The sequence below is a fragment of the Carcharodon carcharias genome, chromosome 2 (genome assembly GCF_017639515.1).
Source record: "Carcharodon carcharias isolate sCarCar2 chromosome 2, sCarCar2.pri, whole genome shotgun sequence".
Lineage (NCBI taxonomy): Eukaryota > Metazoa > Chordata > Chondrichthyes > Lamniformes > Lamnidae > Carcharodon > Carcharodon carcharias.
The window spans coordinates 55,028,239-55,045,055 of NC_054468.1; the positions used below are offsets into that span (position 1 = coordinate 55,028,239).

Consider the following 16,817-nt stretch of genomic DNA (forward strand, 5'->3'; position numbering starts at 1 on the left):
CATTTTTTGCCTAGGGAACCCCTCCCTAGAATTTATTCCCCCACACTAGCAACATATTAGTTGAATGAATCACATGACCCCTACTCAACTGGACTGATCTTAAAGTAGCAGTCATCACACCAACCTATCCACATAACTGAAGTTTCTCATCCCAGGAACCATTCTCATAAATCTTTTTTGTATTCTATCCATCCTAAAGTGAGAGGCCAAATCAGCGTGGTAACTTGGAGGTGAGGACGTTGCTATGCACCTGTCCCTCATATCTTCCCCATGGTGGAGCTCACTAACTTGCTAAAGTGCATTGAGTTAAATTGCTATATTGCTTTTAATTTTTCCTTTTTTTTCTGTTAATCTGATCTTTCCTTTCCTATTTCTTTCTATACTTGATTTAACATTGAACTCACCCATTCTAAGTCACTCTACTCAGTATTTCCTGTGTTTATTTTTCAATCATTAAATCTCATTGGTTAAAGTGACCATCCAGTTGTTCACCAAGATAGAGGGTGCCATTGCCCTTGCTGTGTTGTTATCAACTTGTACTTCCAGGAACAAAAGTTTAAAAACCTAAATGTTCCCGAACAAGTCTTAACCAGCAAGGCACACAAGATGCCTTGCTACAGTGAAATCTAGCCCTTCGTAATGCTGCTTTCTGACTAAGCACTTTATGAATAGAAAGACATGTAGTTCATATCTTGACTTGATAATGGAAAATGGGGCACCGAGCCATGCAAAGCAAAATTAGGGAAGATGACCAAAACCTTGGTAAAAGGGGTAGGTTTTAAGGAGTATCTTGAAGAAGGAAAGAGATGTGGAGAGATTTAGAGAGGGAATTCCAGACTTCAGGCCTACGCAGCTTAAGGTATGGCTAGCAATGGTGGAACAGTTAAAATCAAGGATGATCAAGAGGCCAGAAGTGGAGCAGCAGAATCATTTTGGAGGATTGTGGGGAGGATTGAGGAGATTATAGAGATAGGGAGGGGCGAAAGCAGAGGTGAAGTAATAAATTAGGGAGGGGCGAAAGCAGAGTTGAGTTAATAAATTAATGACATACTGACCATCACTGATTCAATAAAATAACACATTTGCAGGTACTAAAAGTTGCATTTAACACCTTTCATAATTACCAGACATTTAAAAGCACTTTACAGCCAATGAACAATGACCTAATTTCAAAAGTACTTTTAACGTAGGAACATGGCAGCAATTTGCAAACAGCATGCTTCCACAAACAGCAGTGTGATAATGACCAGATAATCTGCTTTCGTGATGTTGATTGAGGAATAAATATTAGCCAGGATACAGGGTACCCCTCTGCTCCTCTTCAAAATGGTGTCATGGAATCTTTTTCATCCATCTGAGAGGGCAGATAGAACCATGGTTTAATGTCTCATCCAAAAGATGGCGCCTCCAACAGTTCAGAACTCCCTCAGTACTGGATTGTCAGCTTTGATTTTTGTGCTCAAGTCCTGGAGTGGGACTTGAACCCCAAACCTTCTGACTCAAGAGGTGAGTGCTACCAACTGAGCCACGGCTGAACACTACAATTAATCGAACAGGCACCAGCAAATTAGTAAGAAACAAACAGCAGGCACCAGTGACAATAAATTAATGGAGAAATGGGCATGAGTGAATGAAGACATTCATAGAGCAGTAGTAGAATTAATAAATTATGTGATAGGTAGTGAATTAATAGACTAGCATGCACACTACTGAATAAATGAATATAGCAGCAGGCACCAGTTAATTAGTAAGTTAATTCCACCTGTAATTCAGCACAGTAACTAGTAAACGAATACATTTATACAGCCGCATACCTGCAGTGTATTCATAAATGAAGACCAGCCAATCAATAATTTAATATAGAAGCAGCCTCGAGTAAATGAAAGAAATGATGGAACAGTGGGCAACTGTAAACTGATAAGGTTTATTGGCAGGTACCAGTGAATGAATAACTGAATATATCAAATATTAAATGCATGGAGAAGCTGAATATACCTTGGCTGCTGCATATGTGCAGTGTCCCACTGAGGCTTTTGATCAATTCCTATGACACATGACACAAAAGTGTAAATTTGTCGATGCATGCAAAAGCACCCTTTCAATATTCTTCCGGCCACTCATGAATAAAGTGAAATTTTAAAATACATTCCCTTGCCAGTAACTGCACAGAAAGAGGGTTAGAAATACAGACAAAATAAATATTTCAAACACTAAAATTCCATGTTCCCACTAAATAAATATTTCTTTTAACAGCTGTTACATTAGCTCATGAAACTGTAACACATTAAAATGTGTTTTAAACATCTCAAAATACTGAGAAATTAACTTAGGAAAATGCAGTATAGACATAGGTAAAATAATCTATTTCAAATTAGATCTGTGAATTATTTATTTCCGATCAAAAAATAATATACTCTTCATAAGACTAATATGTTGTGACATGCTTTGTCTTAAAGTAGGCAGAGCTGGGAGGCAATCAAAACAGGAGCACGCCATTGGTGGAGTTAAGAGGGAAAATCTGAATTGTACTCAGAGCTAGATGGGGACAGAAAATGTAGTGTAGAAAACCCTTTGCTGCATCTGAGGGGAATCTTGATGCTTGAGTAGCAAAGAAATCGGCTGACAGCTTGGCAAACTAGGGTCCTGAATTTGACAGAACTGCAATGGAGTTGTGGGGTTTGTCAGCAAGATGGCCGGGGGTGGGGAGGCTCTTTTCATCTGATATCATTGTGGTGGAGGCAGAAACCTGGCAGTTGGCATAAGGGGTGTGGGATTTTCCTCAGTGTTTTCCTGGTATCTGTCTGCAATGAATGGGAAAGGAAAAGTATAGGCCTGCAAACACTGGTTTGGGCAAATCTCACGTCTGGTAGAATTGGCTTGTGATTTTCAAGAGATCTTTTAACATTTAAGTTTGTTTTTATGATTACTTTCCAAATGTCAATCCATCTTTGTATCAGACATTAATTCAAAACATATATTCTGTCAACATCAACAAATTCTGTCAACACAATGAGCCTATTTAAAAGGAAAATAAAACTTAACCTGAAAAAGCTTTTAAAATTTGTCCTCCCTTTTTCTCTAATTTTCAAAACTGTTTTGGCAAAAACCAAAAACAAAAAAAAATTCAGCCATTCAGAAGATTAAATATTATAACAATGTTTCCAAGGCAATTAGGTACATTAAGCTTACAACTCAATGTACAATTAGCTCTGGGCAAAAAATATTGTCCACACCAAGAGCTCTGGGAGAGGTTGAGGCCTTCATGGAACAACAGTGAAGACATTAAAAGACACAAAAGACAATGCAATCATTGCGAACTATGTAAGAAGTGTTTAAAATATGATTTTGAATGTTAGAAATTTCAGCAACATAAATGCAGGGTATTTTTCATAAACATTGTAAGTGACTTTAAAAAAAGGATAGTACACCACCTAGAGCCATGTTAGCTAATAGTTATACATTAATGTCATTGAATACGGAAATTCCCATTAGAATGCCAGATATTGCGACAGGAAAATGTTACAGGTAAGTGTTGATCATTCAATTTTAGAATTCCAATAGGAAATGTTTGCTGAGGAATTTAAATGGGAATATATAACCTATACAAGAATTGAGAAATATGAACTGTGCACATTAATTAGGACACAACACACTTAAATTGGACAAATAAATAATTAATTAAGAAAATTTTAAATTTTGTTTATGATTTAGGAATGAACAAATCTAAATATACTGAAAAATCATAACGTAAAAAGCAACAAATTGTGCAAAAAAAAAGTACATTTAAGAATTGGTCAATATTAAATAAAGTTCACAAGCAACTTTGATGATCAAAATATTTGTGCCTTTATGCTTGCAATCAGTTTCCAAAAATAATCTGCATTTATATAATGCCTCATCACATCAGAATGTCACAAAGTAGTTCAGTCAATAAATTATTTTTTCTATCCTTCTGTAGCCAAATGTAGCAGCTAATCCAATATCCGATAAACAGCTCATAAGTTCAACCAGCTCATCTGTTCTTGGTAGTTTTGATTGGAATACTGGAAAACTCCGCTCTTCTTCAGATCATGCCATAGCTTTTTCCATTGCCACCTGAACAGGAGATGGGGTTCTCTGTTTAGCATTTTTCAAAATATGGCATCTCCACTGCTGCACTAAAATTTCAGGCTAGGTTATGTACTCAAGTCCTAGACAGGAGCTTGAACCCATCACTTTTTGACTTAAATCGATTACAACTAGATGATGTCTCTCCTGATATAATTGAATCAATACTGACATCTCCCAGTTGCAACATAGCCTTCATTTTAATACTTTAACATGTAATTCTTTAACAGCATTAAAAGAATGATTACAGACAGGTTATATTACTTTAAATGGAACCCTCATTGTACAGATTGCAAACATTAATTTGACTGCTTGCTCAATCAAGTACAGTTCTTCTGATTTTATGCAAGTGTAATTTGATGCAACTTTGTACGTAATAGAATTCAAATTGTTTTTGGAAACCCAAAGAAAATTTGTTCGTTGAAATAGCCGAGGCATTACCTTTACTTACTGAATTGACTTTTTCCAAATAGGAAGAGAGAGAATTTAAGAATACATATATGCTACAATCAGGGCATCAAAGTTTGACTCTTGGTACAACAGAAGTATATAATTATTGACTGCATTTGATTGCCTGTACTATTAAACAATTGGCTCAGGCATTACAAAAATGAAGCACTGAGGATATTTCATCTTCACCATTTAGGTTGTATGCACAATTGCTTTTTTAGCCTATCCCATTCATCATTTTGGTCTTAAGGATGTACTGCATTAATAAGGAGTGTTGCCCTTTGATTACACAATAGATTAAGTGAGACACTTGTGAAACACTGATATTCAGCAAAACAATGGTTAAGATCTTTTTGGGTAGGTATGATAAAATACCATCTACTGGTAACTCAAAAACACTGCACAACATTATGTCAGTTATGTTTTAAGATGGCCTAATTCCCTCTCCTGTAACTTCCAGGGCAGAAATTTAATATCAAACAACTCTTTTTAAAAAAAAAGGGTCAAATGTTTTGCAGAGAATCATAGAGCACCACAGACAAGGATCTGTAGCTCTAATATGCAAAAAGCAAAAGCCATTTAAAATACAGTGCAAAACTGTAGATTAAATTATTCAGTAAAAAGTGTTGTTAAAGAGCTATAATTTCCAAGAAACTATATAACTTATAGCTGTTACAAATGATCTGCCGGTTGCTTAAACAAAATGAAAAATAGGTAGGAGTTATCTGCATCTCAGAAAAGTAAGAAAATATATAGTGATCTGTTTATATGGCACCTGAAACAATGCAAGTTGATCTCTACCTATGTAGTGAGTGCTATTGCATAGGTAGTTTTTACTCTAGCCAAAGCAAACAAAAAGCCTGATCAAAATTAGTACAATACATATAATTACCACTTATAACAACCATTGTCAAAATAACATTTACAAAACTGAATAAAATCCCTTATTTTGTATTATTCCTTCAAAACTGGTCAAGAGATCTCAATTTAATTAAACTCCAAATGTTCATTTATCAAGACCTCAATTATTCCTCTTGCACTGCCACGTGGATGGGTGCTCATCCTGCAGTTTTCTGAATTTGTTTCCATAGCGCAGCCACCATGCAAGCCCAATAAAAATGCAAGATACAGATTCCACATAATAGCCATCAGTTATGGTTGAACAGGAGCCACCAGATTTTGCACAAAGCTGTGTGGGGCAAAAAAGTTGGAGAATGAATGTTTCAATTTTATCAGCAGAAAACTGGTTTGTTGTAAAGTTGATCACATTGGAAAAACAAATACATACTATAGATCAAGCATTTCTGGTTTTAAAAAATGAAAACTCACTTCAGAATCAATTGCAGATCTACAGCTTTGTTCAGGTGCACCTATGCACTTCTTGACTGTAAGTGGGTCCACCAACCAAAGAGCTAATGTAGCTGGCCAGTTTCCAGCAAGATTAGAAATAGTATTCAGTAGAGTCATGTACGTTCCTCCAATCGAAGGGTCACTAATTTTAGCATTAAATGCCATGACTGCAACATACATGCTATAGACAGTCACCTAAAGAAAGAGAATATTTAAAAATCTCAGTAACACATTAGGCAAACAGTGCAATGTAATTCCAAGTAAATTTCCCTTTTAAAAAGCTATAATGAACTTCACATAAGAATGATCAGCAAAAAGCTATTATTTATTTTTAACTGGAGCCTTGTAAAAATCTTCAACTATGCTTCTTTCCACAGCTTTATTTGGACCAGAAATATTGGAATCACAACTGTTTCATCAATGCCTCAGACTCACAGACTCAATTCAAACTGGTCAAATTTGCATACAATGAGAATCTTGGAGTAACAGAATAAAGACAGGCTAGAAATGGCAGAATGACCTGAATAAATTGTGAGTAGGCACAACAATGACAGATAAACTTTAATGCAAAGTGTGAAGTATTGCACATAGGAATAAAAAGTGGAATGTCTATATTACATGAATGGCACTAAAGGCATAAAGGATAATGAACATCATGGAAAAGGTTAATCCAGATTACTCTTTAAAATGTGGAAGTGGGACAAGCACAGAATCTATAGTAGTAAAAGGTAAACCGAGGACTTATATCAGGAAATTCTTCACACAGAGAGTGATCAACACTTGAAAGGATTTCCACACAGAATGGTGGAGGGGATAAATCTTAAAATAATTTAATAAAAACTAGTTACAACAATAGGAAAATGTAAGGATGTATTCGACGAATTAAGGTAGGCCAAATTATAATTCCATAAACAATTGATCAAGTTGTTGAGTACAATTGCTTTAATCTTTCAATTAGGTAAAGGTGCCTCAAACATCTCTATATAACAATGTACAAAAACTTGAAATATCTCTAATCTTTTAAACAATGTAGAATATAGGTTTGAAACATCTATAATCTATGTAAAATGATTAAGATAGGCCTGAAATATTTCTAATGATCATGTTACTTTGCTCTTCAGCTACCTTTACGCTCATTTGTGAAGTTCTTTATATCTGAACTCTCTTCTCTGCATCTTAAGGTAAGCATGCGGTAACTAACTTCAAGTCACATTGAATGTAACTCTAACTGGGTGACACGAGATGCATGACTGTGTCAATTTCCCCTCTTCCTTGGGATAAGGTCAAGATGATTTACAGATTTACCTTCCCACAAACTTCTCCAGTGAGATTCAGAACATATCAAGTCATAACATTCAACAGACCTATATTAACTTTGATTAATGTTCAATCACTGGGTATTAATCCATATCTAGTTGTGTGGGACCTTTACTCAAATTGGAATATCTGTTTAACAACTTAATCAATTGCTTATGGAGTTATGATTCATTTTAAACTTGGACTTATTTTGAACCAGGCTTCACTAAGTAGCCCATTAAGCACTAATTATAGAAGTACAGACTCACAGACACATTACGTTGTCAGTAATGGTTAATGACAAAAGAAAACAAACCTATGTGCACATAGGGTTCTGACTACCAACTACAGTTAAATCTTAAATGTTAGGAGAGCAATAGGACCATCCTGGAGCAACAACCTCCAGTTCTTATTTTCTATTCCAACCCAGCTCTATTTTATTTTAAAAATGTTAACTGGATGTTAGCAACCACTTTTAAAGACTGGAGAGGGCTGCTCTAACATTCAGATACCTGTAGTCATAATGAATACACTTACTCACCTGATGTAAGGCATAACTGAACAACAGTACTCCATAATAATAAACAGGAAACTCTGTGCCCTGTTTCAGCATAGGAGTCCAAAAAACCACCAAAGCAAATATCATACCCATAAGTAACCTGTAGAGAGATGCAGTCAAATACCATTTTAATTAAGATCATAAAATATCAAATACAATGCAGTCTTTGGAGCATAAAAACATTAACAAAATTACATTAATATTGTAATGGTTCACAAAATAATCAACACTTAACATGTACTTAACTTTACATTCCATCTCAAAATGCAAAAAAAATTACAGCCAAGACGATTATCTTAAGCCAAAATTATAAACTTTCAATCATGCAGAAATAAAAATATTCATTTTTACATAGTGATGCATTAATTTATTTATTACAATACATAATGGTCCACTTACAGAAAAATTCTGCAGCCTACTTGATACACAAAGCTAAAACATACAATGAGGTAGGATTCCCAAGGGGATTCTCCCTATCTCCTGCCATAACTTTGATGGAAGGTCGACAAATACCCTGGCAATATGGTACAAACATCCATTTATACCATTTCTGCTGACACTATTGAAGAGTTCAGACAAATCTCCGCACAAGTTCCAAATAAATACATCCACCATTGGTATTGGGAAACATATCCATACAAATGCACAAGATTATATTACAAGATTATTTACTGGCTTGTTGTATTCATTGTATTAAAGGGCTGTTACCAATAGGCAACAATTGCTCCAGTAGCTATTTGGTGGGCATTGTTCATGGTTGCGGAAAACCTCATAGTTCACTCAAAGTGTTTGAAACATATTATTTACAGAAAATGAAGCACACCATTCAATTGGAATAAAAATGTATTTTTGACTAGCAGTTCTCTGATTCTGCAAACTTTTTTTAATGTCCATTCTATCTTTGAAAGAAGTATACCTTGGACTGATTTGCTTCAAGTCAGTATTCCTTCTGACAGACAGGAGACACTGTCATGTGAAGTTATGGACAAGGGTCATATTTCAGGTCCAGTTTTGCACTAAGTTTTAGCACAAAGGTGCGACAATTTTCTACAATTTGAGGATCAGCTAATTCTGCAATTACTATTTATTCTTGCTACTATAAACCCTGGCTTCCTACAGTTATCTAGGTATTGGGCAGGTAAAGACACTTTTCATAGGTGTTGAACCGGAAGAAAATATTGGTGGTGAACAACTTAAAAATATGTTCAGAATCACATATAGAATTATGATCAAGTCCCCCCTTCCCCCCCAAAAATAACAAAGAAGCTCGATTCAAATATTTGCACCAGTCCACACTTTTGAGTTGGAGAGAAAATAATGAAATATATGTAGTAGCTGATATCCCATGGCATTGTTCAAGGTGTATTAGGATAGTAGGGCTATTATATACAAAATGGGAAGGGGGCAGCTGTTAATAATCAGAATATTTACATTTTCCAAATGTCAATATAACATTGGATAATTAGGGTAACTAGAGGCTGGTTTACTTAAAAAAAATCAACTTTGAATTCAGTTTACAGTAAGGAGAAACACTGGAAGAGATTTTAACTCACTCAAAAACCTATTCTCTTACAGAGCTAAAATCAGGCCCTCTGTGTCAACTGAGTGATTTCTAAAGTTATAGAAAGAACACAAAAACTACAGGGGGTGTGCAGTTAACAGTTTTTTTCCTTGGTCTCACAAAGAGCCAATTTTAAAGAGCATAACCTCTGAATTTTATACTGAAAAGTTATTAACTTTTACCCAAACAAATACAAAATTGTCCTCTGGCTTTCCTTCAGATAATGTTAAAAAATTAGTAAAGATTGCTTGGGGCTAAAGAAAAATATTCTGAATCAGTGTGAAACGATACTGATGCATCCTGGGAAACTGGGTTGAGCGAACAAATATGAAGCTGAGGTAACAAATGCAATACCAGATACAGGGTATCAAGTTTACATAAGCAGCTTCTATTATAAGCATCAAACACAGACACAAATTTATAATGGAAAAGCGGTTATGGAGGTGTAACAAAAAGAAACATTAACTATGGTTCTGTGGATAGGAAGTACATGCAGTCTAGAACAAAAAAAAGTGTATATCTGAATCCTCATTTTTTGCAAACTAACCCTTTTCAAAGCAAAGAGAAAGATACATTACCTAAATGGCATTGCCCAGTAAAAAACATTCAGAGGTTTTCGACCTGCTGTGTATTTACTTATCACAAACGGTAATAATATTTGCAGCGGGACCATAGGCACTGCAAGTATAGCCAACTGCTCTTTAGGCACACCCAATTCAACCAACTTCAATCCAGTCACTTCATCAGCAGCTGAGAATCCAATCTGTAAATATATATAATTTTTATAGTCCATAAAAACATTTCTGCAGATTTAAAAACATCTCATTGCAATACATTCTAACTAAAAATGAATTTTCCTAAATTAAGCAGTAAATATTCAGCTATTCAAATTTCTCTGATTCTAAAAGTCACAATTTAATAAATAGATTGCATCAGACCATGTCCCAGAGTCATTATGCCACTACAAACATGCGTTCCAACAATTGTTCTTATGTTCTGCCGAGCTTTTTAAAAGAATTTCATGGTTGTCTAGTGATATTTGAGTAAATTTCCCATGACAGATCACAAGTTACATGATGGAATTTGGATGGCCAATAGCAAAATTATTTAAAACTGCCAACATATCATTGATTACACATAGATTGTATCAAAGATTCTTTGTCATAAGAACATAGGGCAGAATTTTTCATATGGCAGGTTGGCTCGGCGGGAGCAAGCGGGCGCTGAGCTGATCGCCACCCACAATTGGCTCTGTGCCACCATTTTACGCAGGCGGGTCAATTAAGGCCTACCTAGCGTAAGATGCAACCGGTAGCGTTCGGCGCGACCTGTGGGGGAGGTGGTGGTGGTGGTGGTGGTGGTGGTGGTGGTGGTGGTGGTGGTGGGGGGGGGGGGGGGGGGGGGGGGGGGGGGGGGAAGGGAGAAAGGAGGAGAGTCAGGGCCTGTACTCTTTCGTGCATGTATGTAAAAGAGCACTTCAACCTCCCTGAGGCACGAAGCTGCCTCGGAGATTGAATCGACATTAAAATAATTAAATAAAGGATTTAAAAAGTTATTTAAACATGTGCCCTCATGTGACTGTGTCACATGAGATGGGACATGTTTTTATATTTCGGGAAAGTTTTTTACTTATTTAATTAACACTTCAGGAAACCTCACCGTGCTCGGGGATGAGGTTTCCTGAAAAATATGAAGGTTGGACGGGTAGCGCTACTAATTACATGAATTACTTTCGTAATGGCCTTAATAGGCTGTTTATATATTGGTGGGCGTGCAGCCGACTCCATTGCGCGCCCGCCAAACGAAATATCACGGGACTGCGTGATGACATCAGGATGCATGCCCAATATCATCGCACGTCGGTGTGTCGGGTCCGCACCCACACGCTGACAGAAAAATCTGCCCATAATTACAATTTGAAACAAAATATTCTTTCACGGGATGTGGCATCATTGGCTAGGCCAGCATTTTTATTGCCCATCCCCAATTATGGTACACATTGATATAATTTGAGTATTGCTGAAAAAACATTCTTTGTCGAAGCTTTTCATCTTGCACTCATCAGGACAATTTGCAAGAATACCAAATGAAAAGGAACAACAATTTATATTGTATGTGAAGACAGTGCCGATTGGTTGGCAAGTGGACTCTGATTGGTGGAGGCATTGCCATGGAGAATGCACCAGTTGATGGTGACTGATAGTTAACGGCCAATTATTGTTAGAATTTTTAACCAGGCAGCTCAACTCAGATTGGTCAAGTCATTGCCCGAGGAATGAACTAGCAAATGGCTGTCACCATTTTGTTTAGCTCATATACGCACAGTGTGCACCCATGTTCTTTCTGTCTGCAAAGAACAGGGCCCTGTGTATTAATATGTGTAGCTTCCAGTACACGCAAATGCGCCACACTGCAAGGTTACTGACAATCTTAAATTGTTTGTCAGCATAATTCTTAGCACACTGAGGATTATTTAGCAAATGTTGTCCAATCATGGAATCACATCTAATGTTGGACACTGTGTTTTGAGTTTTGTGAGCATGGGCTAGTTGGATAAGGTCTGTACATTGGCCATTGTGAACAGCAGAAGTGACATGCTGTTTGATAAGATCCACCAGTCTTTGGGACATGTGCCTATATACCTAGCATTGCACCAGGACTGAAAGTCATATACCAGATTTGTGTGATAGACAGAACGTCTTTTTGGCTTGATGGCAGCATCCTGTTAGAGGCGAATAACACTTGTGCTGCTACTATACAGTAGCAGCATGAACCTGTGCTAAACTTTTTGAGATACCTTGCCCTTCCAGGGTTATCAGGTAGACTGGACACTTTTCAGGGTTCGTCTGATAGGGTCCATCCACACGGCTCGTTGTGTCTGTACATGTATGGGCTGCCCAAGACACACAAGTTATGTTCCTTTACACCCTATCTTATCTATGACCGGTTCTGCACAACATGAATTGGCCAAATGGTTGGATGAATTGTTACAACAGTTTTGAGCAAGTTTTCCACATACATGGTGAAGGATTCCTTCACATTTGCGAAGACCATACAGAACTTGCATATTGATAGCATTACTGTGTCCATATTCTCATTTGACATTGCTCACCTATCCACTAATGTTCCATGTAAGGAAGCCATTGATATTTGCGCTGCAGCACTATATCATAGCAATCTATATCCATCATCTTTGCGCAAATCAGTACTCATTGAACTTATGAACTCAACAACTCATACAGTTGAGTTCAGTTTTAACGACACCATATATGCCCAAATAGGTGGTGTTGCCATCTTTTCCCCTCTAGGCCCAGCTCTCACAACCATCTTTGTTGGGTTCCAAAGTGTATATTTCATGGAGTGACAACTAACCTCCTACTCCTTGCATATATGTGGATGATACATTTGCTATATTTAAATTTGCAACTACATGCAATCATTTCCGTACGTGTCTTAATGGGCACCGCCCTGCACTCAAATTCACCTTAGAAATGGAGCAGTCAAATGAACTGCCTTTCCTTGATGTATTAGTTGAGAAATCTGCCAGAGGACTCTCTACTACGGACTACTGCAGGCCTACCTTCATTGGTCAATATACGCATTGGGATTCTTACAGTTCCACGTGCTATAAGGTTGGTCTTATTGTCAACCTCAAACAGGGCCTGAACCATTTGCTCACCATGCAAGCTTGATGCCGAAATAGGGTACATCAAAGGTATCCTGTGGGATAATGACTACCCTGATCAGATCACTTTGCGCTGTGCATCGGGTAAACTCACAAACGGGCCTAAGGACATCACATTTGGCCCTGAAAAATGCAAGTGTACCTTAACTTTCCCTTCCAGGATAATCTCACTCAAAAATTTGAGCAACAAGCAAAGCTACCTGCTTCACGCTGCTAGTATGCAGTAATACGAGTGGTATTCGCCACAAAGAGGCATTCTGTTCATCACACAAATAAGTAATGTGGTATATGAATTTCAGTGTCAGTGTGATGTCAGGTATGTAGGCCATAAGTCCCAAAGACTGGCGGATTGGATCAAACAGTATGTCCCTTCTGCTGTTCACAGACAAGGTACAGACCGTACTCAACCAGCCCGTGCTTGCAAAATTCAAAATACAGTGTCCAACAATAGATGTGATTCTGGGATTGCACATTTGCTAAATGATCCTCAGTGCGCTAAGAATTACACTGACAACCAATTTAAGATAGTCAGTCAGGCTCGCCATGTGGCACATTTGCATGTGCTGGAAGCTACATATTGCTGGTTCATTTCTCAGGGCAATACATTGACCGATCAGAGTCAAGCTGCCTGGTTTAAATTTCAAACAACACTTGGCAGTTTACTGTCAGTCATCATCAACTGATGCATTCTCCATGCAATACCTCTACCAGAGTCCACTTGGCAACCAATCAGCACTCTCTTTTCATATGGTATAAATTGTTGTTTCCTTTCATTTGGTATTCTTGTGAATTGTCCTGATGAGTGCAGGTGAAAAGCGATGACCAAAAAAAGTCTCTTTTTTTCAGCAATACTCAAGTTCTGTACTACCAAACAACTAATTGACATAATTTTTGGATACACATTACAAAGATATATCTGGCTAAGGTACTGAAAGGAAATAGGTGAATAAAAATCTAGGAGAGGTGTTTTTAAGTTGAGTTTTATTTGCTCTTTTCACTCTTTTGAATGAACTCATCTTCGAGTATAGACTTTGAAGCTTCTTTTTAATATAAATTGCAAAAAATAGCACAGATCCTGACAACTGGGAAGAATACAGAGAACAGCAAAGGGTGACAAAACAGATTGTAAGAGTTACAGAAATGGAGTATGAAAAGAAATCTACAAGAGATATCAATATTAACATTTTTTTAATAATTACATTAGAAGAAGGGTGATCAGGAGCATTGTGGGCTGCTTGAGAACTGATAACCGTGATGTTGACAGTGAAAATAAGGAATAAGTGAGCACGTTGAACGATTATTTTGCACCAAAGGTCAGCATGCTAAACATCCCAAGGAAATGAAATATGCATCGGGGAAGGAGACTCACCAGAGTTAACCCAAGTGAACGACAGTAATGAAGAAAATAGTGGCATACAGATTGGCAAATACCCAGGATCAGATGGTTTCTATCCCAGGGTTTCAAAGGAAGTAGGTGAGAACATTTCAGATTGCCCAAATACAATCTCCCAAAGCACACTCAATTCAGGAATCATTCCTTTTGATTGGAAAATTGCTCAAGTCACTCTGCAGTTTAAGAAAGGTGACAGAAGGAAACAAGGAAATTAAAGACCAATTGGCCTAACATCTATTGTCAGGAAATTGTTAACATCTATAATTGAGGAGAGGGTGTTCAATCACCTTGAAATTTTTCAGCTGATTAGAGAGCCAGCATGGATTTGTGGGTGGGTTATGCCTGACAAACCTGATCAAATTTTTGAGCTGACTAAAGTATTGGGCAGGGGAATGTTTATGAATAAGAGCAAAATATTGTGGATACTGGAAATCTGAAATAAAATCAAAACTCTGGAAAAACTCAGCAGATCTGGCAGCACCTGTGGAGAGAGAAGCAGAGTTAATGTTTCAAGTCCATATGACTTCTTCAAAGCAGAATGTTTATGGATGTTATTTAAATGGACTTCCAGAAGGCATTTGATAAAGTCCCTCTTAAGAGACTATTAGCTAAAATTGAAGCTCTTGAAACTGAGGGAAAATTATAGACCTGGTTAGGAAATTGGCTAAGTGGAAGGAGACAAAGTAGGGATATTGGGCAGGTACTCTAACTGGCAGACTGTGATCTGCAAGGATCTGCGTTGGGGCCTCAACTGTTCACCGTATTTATTCACAACTTAGATAATGGAATAGAAAGGCACATACCCAAACTTGAGGATGACACAAAGATAGGCAGCATTGTAATAGTTTAGAAGGAAGAGATATTGATAGATTAAGTGAAGGGGCAAAACTCTGATAAATGGATTTCAATGTAGGCAAATGCAAGGTCATCCACTTTGGACCTAAAAAGGATAAAATAGGTTATTTTCTAAATGGTGACAAGCTAGAAACAGCGGTGATCCAAAGGGACTTGGGATTCAGGTATATAGATCGTTAAAAGGTTATGAACAGGTACAGAAAATAATCAATAGGGCTAATCGAATGCTGGCCTTTATACCTGAAGGACTAGAAATACAACGGGGGTAAAAGTCATGTTTCCGCTGTACAAAGCCCTGATTAAACTCACCTGGATACTGTATACTTCTGGGCACCACACCCTGGAAAGGATTTACTGACCTTGGAAGGAGTGTAACGTAGATTTACCTAAATGATACTTTAATTATTGGAGTCAAGGTATGATGAGAGATTATACAAACTAGGGGTTGTATTCCGTAGAATTCAGAATACTAAGGGGTGACTTTGTCAAAGTTTTCAACATACCAGGAGGAATGGATGGAGAGTCTAGCTCTAGGGGTATAGTCTAAAAATTAGAGCCAAGCCTTTCGGGAGCAAAAACACTTTTGCACACAAAGACTGCTGTTTTCCACAAACTTATGCTAGATCCATTGTTAATTTTAAATCTGAGTTTGATTGATTCTTGCTAACTAAAGATACTGAAGGATATGCAGCAAATTTGGGCATATGGAGTTAAGTTGCAGATCAGTCATGATCTCAGAATTGAATGGCAGAACAGATCTGAAGGGCTAAGTGGCCTACTACTGTTCCTATAGTCCTATTATTGCCATCGTTAAATAAGGCCCACGCTCCTTTTGGGCTTCTGGTGATGTGATACATGAATCCATGAGTCAGGTTGCTCTAGAACAGCTTCAGACCATTTTGAAATCATGGCCCCATAGTCTACAATGAAGCTGATCCAGAATGCATTTCCTACATGCAAGTGTACATGTGGATAACAAACTTGATTTCAAACCTTCTCTATCTATATTTGCCACTCAAATAACTATTGAGTTTCTGATATCAGCAATACAGAAAATGGTTCACTGCAGTTAATTAATTCAGAATTTTTCAAAGTTGCAGTATGAATAATAAATAGAATTTATAGCATAGAAACAGGCTATTTAGTATTTATGCTCCATATGAACCTTCTCCAACCATTCTTCACCTAACCCCATCAATATATCTTCCTCTTCCTTTCTTCCTCAGGCTGTCCAAAAGAGACAACCTAACCATTTCCACATGACTTTCAAAGGCATAACCACTGCTGAGTCCTTCACCATTAAAACAGGAACACGATACTTAGGAGCAGGAGTAGGCCATTCAGCCCTTCAAGCCAGTTCCACCATTCAATAAGATCATGGCTGATGTTTGTGGTCTCAATTCCACTTTCTTGTCTGCTCCCCATAGCCCTTGGCTCCCTTGTGTATCAAAAATCTACCTAAATGAGTCTTGAATAAATTCAATGATCCAGTCTCCACCGCTTTCTGAGCAAGAGAATTCCACGTACTAACGACCCTCAGAAAAAAATTTCCCTCATCTCC

At 37.4% G+C, this 16,817-nt stretch overlaps 1 protein-coding gene and 1 long non-coding RNA gene across 3 annotated transcripts in view; one reads left to right on the top strand and one right to left on the bottom strand.

The window, feature by feature from the left end:
* Positions 1–16,817, top strand: part of LOC121290736 — a 38,270-nt gene that overhangs the window by 959 nt on the left and 20,494 nt on the right. The window contains exons 2-3 of the long non-coding RNA XR_005945872.1: positions 6,285–6,438; positions 7,029–7,088. This is a non-coding gene — a long non-coding RNA (uncharacterized LOC121290736). The remainder of the gene's footprint in view (positions 1–6,284; positions 6,439–7,028; positions 7,089–16,817) is intronic.
* The window catches only part of slc33a1 (solute carrier family 33 member 1), a 39,619-nt gene continuing 26,629 nt past the window's right edge, over positions 3,828–16,817 (bottom strand). For both annotated transcript variants that reach the window (XM_041211550.1, XM_041211540.1), the window contains 4 exons: positions 9,902–10,086; positions 7,745–7,862; positions 5,887–6,102; positions 3,828–5,746 (listed from right to left, as the gene is read on the bottom strand). In XM_041211550.1, the coding sequence (XP_041067484.1) occupies positions 5,579–5,746; positions 5,887–6,102; positions 7,745–7,862; positions 9,902–10,086 (687 nt within the window). In that variant the 3' untranslated portion in view covers positions 3,828–5,578. The remainder of the gene's footprint in view (positions 5,747–5,886; positions 6,103–7,744; positions 7,863–9,901; positions 10,087–16,817) is intronic.